Below are 14,022 nucleotides of genomic sequence, written 5' to 3'. Positions count from 1 at the left end.
GGCGGGATAAGAACGGGATCAAGGCCCAGACCCGCTGTTCAGAAGGGTTTGTCAGTCTACCAATGAGAGTAAGAGCATTGTCCGCTATCAGATCTGATGTGTCTATCTCAGGGGCCCTGATTCTCTTGCGCGGAGGAGGGGACGGTGAGCGGTAGACACTCTTTCCTTTTTCCTGTGTCGAGAGTCGTCTTGCCATGTTGAAGTTTGTTGCAGGATTCTTGAGCGTTGGAGAGGGTGAGCAAAGGAGCTAGAACAAGTTACTTCTTGGAGAGGCTTCAGAAGGTGTACCCATCCATTGAAGAAGTTGTGGCCAAGAGGAAGGGAGAGAGGCTTCCAGGGGGAACAGAGAGCTTACCGGCAAGGATGCGGACCCTCCGACTGAACGCTGGGGGTGGAACCACGGTGTCACAAAACCAAAGGTAGTTTTGGATTCAAAAGATTTCTATTTTGGGAAAATACCAGGTGGTTGAACTCAAAACCAGGGCTAAACCAAGGCAGTTAAAATCTGTCTAGGGAGTCGGGCCTGAGAGAACTCTATCAAATCAAATTATTTTTAACTACTGGGTGTCGCAATCAATATAATTTATTTTTAAATACTTAACTTAAATATGGATTTATCAGTACATTTATATGTTGAACCTGGATGCATTATTCGGATGAAAAAATGAACAGTCACCCGCTTCTTATTTACCATCGATCTAAACATCACTATCATCAATCTTCTCTATCGGAAAAGTTATATCAGACTCTTCTGTCCTCTTCAAGAGAGTGGGAGGGAGAGAGAGAGAGAGAGAGAGAGAGAGAGAGAGAGAGAGAGATACTGAAATTCTTGCAAGGTAGTATCATCCTCATCCACTGATTACTATATTTCTTCCGAGTTTCGTTTTTGTTTTTGCTCAAACTAGGATTTTCTTTGTTTAATTAAAAGTTTCTCTAACTGATTTATTTTTTCATTGGAACCATAAGCTATATAAGCTCTGATTGGTAAGGACTGTGACTGTAGACTTTTGGCTGCAGAAATGTTGGTTGTATAAAATGTTATTGTTACTTTAAATATATTTAAAAGTCTGATTGTTGACAAAAACTGTAAAACCTGTGACTGTTACTTTAAATGTTAATTTTTGCCTAAAATAAAAATTATATAATTGAAGAGCTAATAGCATAAGTAACCAATATAATTGAAGAATATAAAAAAGGGAAATTCCCATAAAAAATCCTCAAGTATTCACCCATTCTCAACTAAAACCTCGAACTTTTTGTCTTTCCACTTTAAACCTTGAACTTAATTATTTTTCCAACATAAACCTTCAATTCATGTAACTTGTTATGGATCATAGGTTGACCCATAGTCAACGATGACTCTCTTTAAGAGATTAAACCTCCGTTAACAAAGATTCATAGTGTGTTAATCTATTATATTAAACCAGAAACACTTTTTGTGTCTAAACATGATTTCCTTGATTTTAGCCTATTCTATTTTTGGGATAACTATTATTCATATTGCCAAACAAGTTAATTTAATATAACTTTAATAAAAGTTGTTATTATATATCTTTACAAAACAATAAATAGGACATCAGTTCCTCGTTGTAGGCCGTCACATAATATTGTAACCAAATAAGTACTATTCCAACTAACGACTAAATAACTTACAATCCTATTATTATGTAAAGACTCTGGGTTTCCAGCAAACCACTGCTACATCTATTTCATTAGGAATTGATGATATTTCAACGATACCTTCTAAAGGCTGGCTTTTCCAAGATGCTGAACAACAAAGTTTGATTTTGGAAAAACAGCATCATGATGGGAATGTACATGCAGTAGAAAAATTACACCAATCTATCGAGATATGGTATGCTACAAGTGAATATTTGCAACAAGAAATGAATCCGAATTTTAGTATGACGGACCCTTTCAATCCAGTCTATATGATGTCTTTTTTACAAGCTAGGGGAAATGCATCTCAATTCCATCAATTAGTAGGTATGAGAGGATTAGCGTCGGATCCCCAAGGACAAATCATTGATTTACTTTGAAATCAAGATCTTGGGATTGGACTTGTCAATCGATTCATAACCTTTGGAACACAATCCATATATATTCGAACTCCCTTTACTTGTCGAAGTACATCTTGGATCTGTCGATTGTGTTATGGTTGGAGTCCCACTCATGGTGACCTAGTTGAATTGGAGGAAGCTGTAGGTATTATTGCGGGTCAATCTATTGGCAAACCGGGGACTCAACTAACATTAAGAACTTTTCATACTGGTGGAGTATTTACAAGAGGTACTGCCGAACATGTACGAGCCCCTTATAATGGAAAAATCAAATTCAATGAGGATTTGGTTCATCCTACATGTACACGTCACGGGCACCCTGCCTTTCTATGTTATATAGACTTGTCTGTAATTACTGAGAGCAAAGATATTATACATAGCGTGATTATTCCACCACAAAAATTTCTTTTAGTTCAAAATGATCAATATGTGGAATCAGAACAGTGATTGCTGAGATTCCTGAGAGAACATACACTTTTCATTTTAAAGAGAGGGTTAGAAAATATATATTCTGACTCAGAGGGCGAAATGCACTGGAGTACTGATGTATCTCATGCACCCGAAATTACATATAGTTATGTCCATCTCTTACCAAAAACAAGTCATTTATGGATATTATCAGGAGGTTCATGTGGATCTAGTCTACTTATTTTTTCGATCCACAAAGATCAAGATCAAATGAACACACCCTTTCTTTCCGGCCAAAAAAATATATCTCTAGCCTGTTAGTAAATAATGATCAAGTGAGCCAAAAATTTTCAGTTTGGATTTTTCTGATAAAAAAATATGGGATTCCCGATTATTCAAAATTAAATGGAATTGTAGGTACTAGTCATTATAATTTCATATATTCTGCTATTTTTCATGAGAACTCGGATTTATTAGCAAAAAGGTGAAGAAATAGATTTCTCATTCCATTCCAATCGATTCAAGATCAAGAGCAAGAGGAAGAATTCATACCGCATTCGAGTATCTCGATTGAAATACCCATAAATGGTATTTTCCGTAGAAATAGTAGTTTTGCTTTTTTCATGATCCTAGATACAGAAGGAGGAGTTCCGGAATTCTTAAATATGGGACTCTAAAGGCAGACTCAATCATCAAAAAAAAGAATATGATTGAGTATAGAGGAGTCCAAGAGTTTAAGACAAAATATGAAATGAAATTGGATCGCGTTTTTTTCATTCCTGAGAAAGTGTATATTTTACCTGAATCCTCTGCCATAATGGTACAGAACTATAGTATCATTTGAGTCGATACACGAATCACTTTAAATATAAGAAGCCAAGTCGGCGGGTTGCTCCGAGTGGAAAGAAAAAAAAAGATTGAAGTCGAAATATTTTAAGGGGATATCCATTTTCCGGACAAGACAGATAAGATATCTCGATACAGTGGCATCTTGATACCACCAGGAAGGGGAAAAAACCTCTAAAGAATCCAAAAAATTGAAAAACTGGATTTATGTCCAATGGATCACACCAACCAAGAAAAAGTTTTTTGTTTTGGTGTGGCCTGTAGCCACTTATGAGATAGCGGACAGTATAAATTTGGCAACACTCTTCCCACAAGATCCCTTTCGGGAAAAGGATAATATTCAACTTCGAGTTTTCAACTATATCCTTTATGGAAATGGCAAACCAACTCAAGTAATTTCTGAAACAAGTATTCAATTGGTTAACTTGTATAGTCTTGAATTGGGACCAAGACAATAAAAATTCTCCCCTCGAGAAAGTCTGTGCTTTCTTTGTTGAGGTAAGTACAAAGGGTTCGATTCGAGATATCATAAGAATTGGTTTAGTGAAATCCCATATTTCATATATAAGAAAAAAAAGAATAATCTGCCAGATTCGGGATTGATCTTTGCAAATCACCTGAATCCGTTTTATCCGACTTCTCTCAAGTCTAGCATTCTTCAAAAAGCACGTAGAAAAAATCACGGCACTATTCGTATGTTAAATAAGGAATCCCAATCTTTGTTAATTTTATCATCCTCTAATTGTTTTAGAATCGGTCCATTTAATCATGTAAAATATAACAATGTGATAAACCAATCAATCAAAAAAACCTCTAATTACAATTAACAATTCGTCAAGCCCCTTAGGAACAGCTATTCAAATTTCAAAATTTTATTCATTTTTGGCTTTACTAACTTATAATCAGATCTCTGTAATTAAATATTTGCAACTTGATAACCTCAAATGGATTTTTCAAGTAATTAACTCTTATTTAATCGATGAAAACGAAAGCATTTTTAATCTAGATCCATACAGTAACGTTGTTTTGAATCCATTCAAATTGAATTGGTATTTTCTTCATCAAAATTATCATCATAATTGTTGTGAAGAAACGTCCACAATAAGTAGTCTTGGACAATTTTGGTTTCAGAAAAGGGCATGTCTACTGTTTTTTTACCTGGAGAACTAATTGGATTGTTTCGAGCAGAATGAACAGGCTTGCTTTAGAAGAAGCAATCTGTTATTGAGCCATTTTATTAGGAATAACTCGAGCATCTTTGAATATTCAAAGTTTTATATCCGAAGCAAGTTTTCAAGAAACTACTCGAGTTTTGGCAAAAGCTGCTCTTCGGGGTTGTATCAATTGGTTGAAAGGCCTAAGAAAATGTTGTTCTAGGGGGGGGGTGATCCCCGCCGGGACTGGATTCAACAAAGGATTGGTGCATTGTTCACGGCAACATACCAACATTCTTTTCGAAAAAAAGGATTTATCTTTATTCGAGGGAGATATGAAAGATATTTTATTCTACCACGGAGAATTTTGTGACCCTTCTATTTAAAACCTGCCTTTTCTAGAATTTAATAATTTCTAATCTCAGACCCTATATTGAATTTTTTTTTTTTTTGGCTGTAGTCATTTGTGTTGGTAATTTGTTAACACTAATAAAGATAATAATGAACACAAAATAATGGCTCGCCTCGTGCATAAACGGCTATCCCTGGTACAAGAGAAGGCTCCATCAGAAAAAAAAATTATTTTAGTTAGGGGTATCCCCCCCCCTCCCTCTTTTTTATTTTAAGTGTGAAAAGAAATGGCAAAAAGATATTAGAACATCGATTTGGAAGAGATGATGAGAGCAAGAGTTCATTTTGGACATGGTACTAGGAAATGGAATCCTAGAATGGCACCTTATATTTCGGCAAAGCGTAAAGGTATTTATATTATAAATCTGACTAGAACTGCTTGTTTTTTATCAGAAGCTTGTGATTTAGTTTTTTTATGCAGCCAGTAGGAGAAAACAATTCTTAATTGTTGGGACAAAAAATAAAGCAGCTGATTTAGTGTCGTGGGCTGCAATAAGGGCTCGGTGTCATTATGTTAATAAAAAGTGGCTCGGCGGTATGTTAACAAATTGGTCCACTACAAAAAAACAAATTTCATAAGTTTAGGGACTTTAGAACTGAACAAAAGACAGAGGGATTCAACCGTCTTCCGAAAAGGGATGCAGCTGTGTTGAAGAGACAATTATCACGCTTGGAAACATATCTAGGCAGGATTAAATATATGACAGGATTGCCTGATATTGTAATTATTATCGATCAGCAAGAAGAATATACGGCTCTTCGAGATTGTGTAACTTTGGAATTCCAACCATTTCTTTAATCGATACAAATTGTAATCCCGATCTCGCGATATCTTTATTCCAGCAAATGGTGATGCTATAGCTTCAAGTCGATTCATTCTTAACAAATAGTATTCGCAATTTGTGAGGGTCGTTCTAGCTATATACAAAATTTTGTATTAATAATAAGATAAATTATCATTTTTTTGTGGGGAAGAAGGGGGCCTCCCTGTATTTCGATTTATAAAATCGGTTACTACTCCTGAATCGTACAAAAGAAAAAGCGATTAAAAACTGGGGATATTGTGTGATTAGTTTAGTTGGTATCCAAAACTACAGTATAAAATTCAAGTAAATAAGTAAAAAAAAAAAGAGGGGATCTTGAATCAGAATAATTTAAAGTTCTTATTTCTATTGTTAGAATAATATGCGTCAAAATAATTTAAAGTTTTTAATTTTCCTCCTTTTGTTGGATTGATATATTTTTTCTTTATTGACTTTTGTTACTTCTTAACATCATAAAAAAGGAGGAGCCGAGCCAGAAAAAAATTATATTGAAATGAAAGAAACAAAGAAGACTTTTTAATTTTAATATGAACCGATTTTGACTTTCCTATTTTAACTACTACTTTAGTTAAGAGGAATCATATAAAGAACGGGTTCAAAATCACGATCAATTCTTTTTCAAATCCTGCTGCCGCTGCTCAAGCCCTTCCCGCATGCCATAAATGAACCACAAATATGAAGAATCCTAGAACAAAATGAGAGGTCGATAACCAACTTCTCGGAGAGACATAATTGACTGCATTGATCTCATTAGCTACGCCCCCTACAGAATTTAAGGAACCTAAGGGAGCATGAGTCATATATTCGGCAGAATGTCGTTCTTGCCAAGGTTGTATATCTTTTTTCAACCTACTCAAGTCCAAACCGTTAGGACCCCTTAAAGGTTCTAACCAGGGAGCACGCAGATCCCAAAAATGCATTGTTTCTCCTCCAAAAATAACTTCTCCAGTTGGGGAATGCATTAAGTATTTACCTAAACATGTACGTCCTTGAGCAGATTCCACTTTAGCTCCAAGGCGTTGGTCTCTAACTAGAAAAGTAAATCTTGAGAAGCTTCTGGCCCTGTAGGTCCGTAAAACTTACTAGGGTAAGCAGTATTAGTAAACACGACAAAACAACAAGCAATGAAACCACAAACAGATAAAGCAGCTAAACTATAAGACAAGTAAGCCTCCCCAGACCATACAAGTGCGCAGCAAGTCCAGGCAAAAGGTTTGGTTAAGATATGCCAGATTCCACCAAATAAACAAATGGAACCTAATCATAGATGCCCTCCAATTATATCTTCCAAATCGTCCACACTAACAATCTATCCTTCTCCCCCAAAGGGAGATTTTAGTAAATAACCAAATATAACACTTGGGCTAAGAGTCAAATTTGTAATATTTCTTACATCCCCCCTCCTGGAGCCCAGGTATCATATGCGCCCCCAAAATAGAGATCCTTGAATACTAGAAGAAAAGCACCTACACCTAACAAAATTAAGTGAATACCCAAAATGGTGGTCATTTTATTTCTATCTTTCCATACATAACTAAAAAATGGAAAAGACTATTCAAGAGTTTCGGGTCCCAGAAATGCATGATAAATACCGCCAAAGCCCAAAACTGCAGAAGAAATTAAGTGAAGTACTCCAGATACAAAGTACGGAAAGGTGTCTATAACTTCTCCCCCTGGACCTACCCCCAGCCTAAAGTGGCTAGGTGGGGAAGTAAAATTATTCCTTGTTCATACATGGCTTTTCATGTACAAAATGAGCCACTTCAAATAAGTTCATTGCTCTGGCCCAGAATACGATTATAATCCGGCATGGGCTACATGAGCTCCCAATAGTTTACCAGATAAATTGATAAGTCGGGCATTCCCGGCCCACCAAGCGAAGCCGGTGGTTTCTTGATTACGACCAGCTAAAGCTAAAGTTCCACTAAAGAGCGTTTCCACGTGGTAGAACCTCCTCAGGGAATAGAAGGTTTTCATCAGGCTGATCTTGAGCCGCCATCCAAGCATGAATACCTTCGTTTAAAAGAGTATTTTTAGTATAGAAAGTCTCAAATTCTGGATCTTCCGCTGCACGGATATCCTGGGAAACGAAGTCATAGGCATGTAGGTTCAAAGCTAGACCGACTAATCCAAGAGAATTCATCCATGAAAAAGCAACCCCAAATATTTGTGACCATAAGCGGTTACCGGTGACCATTGAATAACTTTCTTCGGCTTGAGTTTGGTTAAAAGCACGGAATGTATTTGCACCATCACCATCTTCAAATAAAGTATTTTCTACAGTAGCACCATGAATAGCACATAGTAGAGCCGCGCCCAGTACACCGGCGACTCCCATCATATGAAATGAGTTCAATGTCCAATTATGAAACCCTTGGAAAAATATGATGAATCGAAATATAGCTGCTACACCAAATCTAGGCGCAAAGAACCAACCCGATTGACCTAGTGGATAAATTAGGAAGACAAAACCAAAACAGCAATTGGACCAGAGAATGTGATTGCATTATAATGTCGCAATTTCAAATTAGAATTTGAATCCAAATGTAAAATAAATAAAAATGCTACAGAAAAAGAAAAACTTTATATATAAGCTAGTCATATCATTTGATTATATTGACAATTTAAAAAAAAAACTGATCATACTATGATCATAGTATGATGGCGGTTGAGCAAGTATGCCCCCATCGTTTAGTGGTTCAGGACATCACTCTTTCAAGGAGGCATCGGAGATTTGACTTCCCCTAGGGGTAGGGTACTACGAAAGGAAGCTGATCATAGATTATCCATAAAGTTAGAATATATTCTTCCTGGGTCGATGCTCGAGCGGTTAATGGGAACTGACTGTAAATTCATTGGTAATATGTCTATGCTGGTTCAAATCCAGCTCGGCCCAATAATTCTCTGTCTAGATAAACTCTTTTGTTTTGCATAAATGACAGAAAAGGGTAAGAAAAATGTCAAATTGTGGGGTATGTTTTGACTTTACTTTTTATTTATTTATCGTATCTCGTTATTTTTGGTTCCATACAAATATTCTGATCTTGCTAAGGATCACGATATGGATCCTTTAAATATAAAATTTAATGAACAGAGTCGAGAAAATAATCTACTTTGTTACAATATAAAACAGATCAGCAATTGATTTGATAATCATGCAAGGATTACCAGTAATCCGTTTTGCTATCACAAAAGTGATATCCATACAGATATCAATATATCACTTGTGAATTTCTTTTTTACAAAATACTAATTTGAATCTAAAATTGTAATGATTACAATGAAATCATAAGAAAGAATATGGAAGCTATCCACTGATTTCCATGGGATTGTAGTTCAATTGGTTAGAGCACCGACCTGTCAAGGTGGAAGCTGCGGATTCAAGCCCCGTCATTCCCGGCGGATTTAATAAAAAAAAAGACATAAATTTCCTTTTTTGTTTCTGGGCAAGAGGATCAAAATAGTTTCATTTATCTTTTTGTTTCAGTTTTTTTTTTTATATCAAGCAATAGAAAGGGGTATTTCCATTATTTTAACTAGCACCAATTTGATGGTAGAGAGACATATGTAAATTAGTATAATTATAATTATTGAGATTAAGAGCATCTCAACACTTCCAGAACGAGATACTATACGAGGTTTCTATTTTTTGTCAATTAATTGCCCATTAAATCGTGTAGGAAAATGAAATAGGATAGCGTATAATATGTTTGTCAAGAGTACCTATATATATTATCAAGTCAAGGAATTGAAAATTGGTTGATCCAACCAAGGAAAGAGGATAGTTAAAAACTATAAAGAAAATTTGTCTTCCCTAATATGCTTGTTTTGAATATTGGAGTCGATATCGAAGAAAAAACTTGTAAGAAAATTTAAACAGCTAATTTTTTGGAATAGTTTTCGTTTTTTTACTGGGACTCATCTTTATCACATTCTTCTTTCTTTGTGTTCCAAAAAGATGATAGACCCTTAAAAAATTTAAATTTCAAACTAAACTTCGTAATTGTTTTCTCTATTTGATTTCTATTGTTGGTTTTTTAGAAACTCTTTTTGTAAACAATCAAAGTAGAAAATTTTTTTTATTATACTTCATCCGATAATTGTACAAGAAAAGTAAAGTACTGAGGAGTAGAAACGAAAGTAGGGGAAAAAGAATCCTAAATAAATATTTTTTGATTGAATCAGGAATCTCATTATGTATTCGGTGTGGATAAAAGATCTTCCTATGTTATACTATTAAATTATTGAAGATTAATCGATTTTATAGCTCCCATATTGCTATTCATGATATTTCTTTCATTCGATATCATCTAAATCTAATTCATCTGAGTGAGTTTACAAGCGAAAGATTTCTAATCTCTATGGGATTAAAACCCGAGATATTCCAAAGAAAAAAGTTAATATTAAATGATTAAATTATGGAAGTAAATATTCTTGCATTTATTGCTATTGCACTTTTCATTCTAATTCCTACTCTTTTTTTCTTATAATTTACGTTAAAACGGTTAGTCGAAATAATTAATTTGAATAAAATTTGACTAATAAATGAAAAAAATATCAATTTCTTGTTCTTAAATGAACATAATGCATTAGACACAGTAGTAGTAGTATCCTAAGAGCATTTCCATTGGTAAACCCATTATCGGGTTCTTACCAATTTTAGAATAATAAATTTTCTGCCTCTTTTTCTCTCTTATTTTTTGTCTTTCCCTCTAATTTTCTGTCTTTTTCTTTAATTTCCATCTATCATTGGTCCAGAAAAAATTTTTAAAACATAAACCAATAAAACAAGAACAAGTGTTTTTAAGAACTCTTAAAGAGAGGTTCTTATTTTAGAACTCTAAGTTCTTAAGGTTTTTAAGCTTTTTGATTTATTTTAAATGTCACTTTAATGGTAAGAACCTCATGCAGTATCAGGGAGGGAAAAGAGCCAAAACCAACCCGAACTAAATTTGATGTGTTGAAAAAAATCTGTACTAAAATATAGTGCCAAAAACTATCCGAATTCCAAAATAATTCAAATCTCCTATCCAAATTCTAATATAAGTGTCAAAACCTACCTTGACTAACTTTGATGTTAGTCAACTGATAAAAAAATGCTGACGTGGCATGACGGAATATGACTTGGCATGACACGTTGTCACCTTAGTAAAACGACGTCGTTTTAATAAAACAAAAAAAAATAAAAAATTTCCTATTTCCTAGATTCGAACCCAAGACATTGTATACCATATCCAAGCACGCAGACCATTTGAACCACAAGACATTATTGTTATGGTTTACAGATACATTTATATATTATTAATACGCCTGTCTAAATTCGAAAACAAAAAACAAAAAAAGACATTTAATTAGTGGTAAATTAAACTCCCAAAATCGAATAAGGGTTAGACAGTTTAAATTCGAAAAAAAAACAACGACGTATTCAATTCCTGTCTAAATTCGGAAAAAAAAAACAAAACAACAATGTATTCAATTCATCCGTCAGATGCCGGATCCGGTACTCGTCAAAGACGTGAAGCGAGCGGTCGGTGATGGCATGCGCTTGCGTCGTTCATTTCGTGGAGGTTCAGATTTTGGAATCTCTCGCCGTCGATTATTTGACGAGAGCGAGATCATCTCGGTCGCGGACAAAGACGAAGCAGATGGAAAGGATTCCGGTGGTGCAATTCACATCAGGTGGTTGTCGTTTTGTTTTTTTCGAATTTAAACTGGCGTATTAATAATATATAAATGTATCTGTAAAACATGGCAATAATGTCTCGTGGTTCAATTGGTCTATATGCTTGGATATGGTATATAGTGTCTTGGATTCGAATCCAAGAAAGAGGAAAGCTTTTATTTTTTTTTGTTTTACTAAAACGACTTTGTTTTAGTAAGGTGACAACTTGTCATGCCAAGTCATATTCTGTCATGCCACGTCAGCGTTTTTTAACAGTTGACTAACATCAAAGTTAGTCAAGGTAGATTTTGATACTTATATTAGAGTTTGGATAGGGAATTTAAATTATTTTGGAACTCGGATAGATTTTGGCACCGTATTTTAGTTTGGATTTTTTTCGGCACATCAAATTTAGTTCGGGTTGCTTTTGGCCATTTTCCCGTATCAGGGATGGAGATGGTCCAAGGAGGCCACTAGTATCTCTTTCTATCATAACTACCCTGTTCATTATGGTTATTGTAATGTATAATGTTTTAAAAGAATTTTATTCCTAACTTTTACAGTGCACTACTATAAAAATAATTTGAGAATAAATCTTTATCGAATTTAGTTGTACAATAAATAAAAAAATTTCACATTTTTGTGGAATAATGTGACATATAAGTTTTATACTTTTTGGCGAAAATTACAGTTTTATAGTTTTGAAAGAAAAACATGATTTTATAATTTAGCAGGCGCGGATTACAAACGTTTGATTATGTAATTTTTACAAACATTTGCATTTATCTTTGTGCATCATTTGTTTTTTTTATTACATTTGGTTTTTCTTTGGATATTTGTTGTGTTTTTTTACATATTAATGATTGTGTATGTTGTTGTATGTTTTTTAATATGTTTTTAAACATTATATTCATCTTTCTATTATTTCTATATTATTATTTGAATAGACATTTATATAAATAAACCTTTATTTGTAAGATATTACAGAATATTTTACATAAATAAATATTTATTTATAAGATATTATATAAATAAAATTTTAATTAAAATATATTACATAAATAAATTTTATAAATATAAAAAATTCAACTAAATATTTTTTTCTTACGAGATAGTAGAATTAAGAGCTCACAAATTTGTGTTGAATATACATGAATATAAATCAAAAGTGTATTTAGTTTCTTTTATTATTAAAATATTAAAATATATTTTATTATTTTAAATAATAATGAATCTATATATATGAAAAATCTATTTAAAGTTTTGTAATATTTTTCATTTGTATTTTCATAATTAATTAGTTTTATTTTCGAAAATCAGTTCAATTATTTTTATAAAAAAACTGAAATATATTTTCAAAAATTAAATTATATTTTTTAACGGATTGGTTGAAAATATATTTTAGTAAATTGCAAAATTGATTAAGTAGACGGGCTTGTCAACTTTGACAATGCTATATATCATCATTATTAATACATATTATAGAATTTATTAACTAAAATGATAGTTTGACCTTTAATAAAATATTCACAATTAAATTTTAGTTTTTTGGATATATATATATTCTAATCAATGTTGGTATGTATATAAGTATATATATATACATTAGCATCATATCATTTTTATATTTAAAAACTACTAATAATTAAACTGCATAAAAAATTAGCTCAAAGTCTTATTCGATAGATATCTATACAAGTAAATATGTGATATTTATATATATATATATATATATTGTTAATTATCTAATTGCCACTAATTTTATTTATTTATATTTTTTTGTTAAGATTTTTGCCACCAATTTTAATTTAACCAAAAAATACAATTTAAATTTAAAGAAAATTTTAAAAAATATTATCTCACACAATGTGCGGGTTAATTTCTAGTTTGTTGTTATTAGTATAGAGTTAATGTACTTTTACGTTTCTTAAGAAGAAAGGCTATGTTTTGTTTTAGGTTTTTATTCTAAAACAGAGTTGTTGTAATGTTTACTTATGTTAATAAGGATATTTTTGTTTCAGATACTTAATTGGTTTGTATCTTTGCCCATCATTCGATCAAATACAATTTATAATAATAAGAGACTTTTTAAAAATTATAATTATTTCAAATACTTAATTGGTTTGTATCTTTTCCCATCACATAATTCGAGTGCTGAACTTCTTGCTTCTCGACGCCATCGTTCAACCAAACCTCGCACACAACCAGAAGACCTTGTTTCCTTGAGACACAAGTAGAAATACCCAGTTGAAGATAACAAAAAACAAAAAAACCCAAGTGATTCTTCTTGACCTCAATCTTTGGAAGGCATCCAATCTACCATTCCCTTTAGTTTCCTTACTACATGAATCATCATCGTCATTGTAACTTTTGTTTTTCCTTCAACAGTGTAAAGTGGATTTATGTCATTTCTCCAATGAGCCAATGGCTTCTTCTACATGTTTTTTTTTTTTTGGATAAAATCATCATGGGTCGATTGGCGGAAACATTTAGCTTTGACTTCTTCTTCTTATTCTCTTGGAAGACTTATCACTTGACGCCACATCTCCCATGGTTATAAATGCCATTGCATATCCCTCGATATACAATGAGTGACCTTGCATCCTAGAAAGATATAAAAAGGAACAATATTTATATATATGTAATCTCAGATTATA

General features: G+C 33.0%; 1 protein-coding gene across 1 annotated transcript; it reads left to right on the top strand.

Annotated features, from left to right (window-relative positions):
• The first annotated feature begins 363 nt into the window (after positions 1-363).
• LOC18010207 lies at positions 364-8,451 on the top strand. The gene is made up of 2 exons (XM_024158972.1): positions 364-419; positions 8,361-8,451. The coding sequence occupies exons 1-2, from the start codon at positions 364-366 to the stop codon at positions 8,449-8,451; spliced, it is 147 nt and encodes a 48-aa protein (XP_024014740.1).
• The last annotated feature ends 5,571 nt before the right edge of the window (positions 8,452-14,022 follow it).

The sequence above is a fragment of the Eutrema salsugineum genome, unplaced genomic scaffold (genome assembly GCF_000478725.1).
Source record: "Eutrema salsugineum unplaced genomic scaffold, Eutsalg1_0 scaffold_8, whole genome shotgun sequence".
Classification (NCBI taxonomy): domain Eukaryota; kingdom Viridiplantae; phylum Streptophyta; class Magnoliopsida; order Brassicales; family Brassicaceae; genus Eutrema; species Eutrema salsugineum.
Note: the sequence above shows the minus strand (reverse complement) of the source record. Positions and strands in the feature narration are given on the sequence as shown.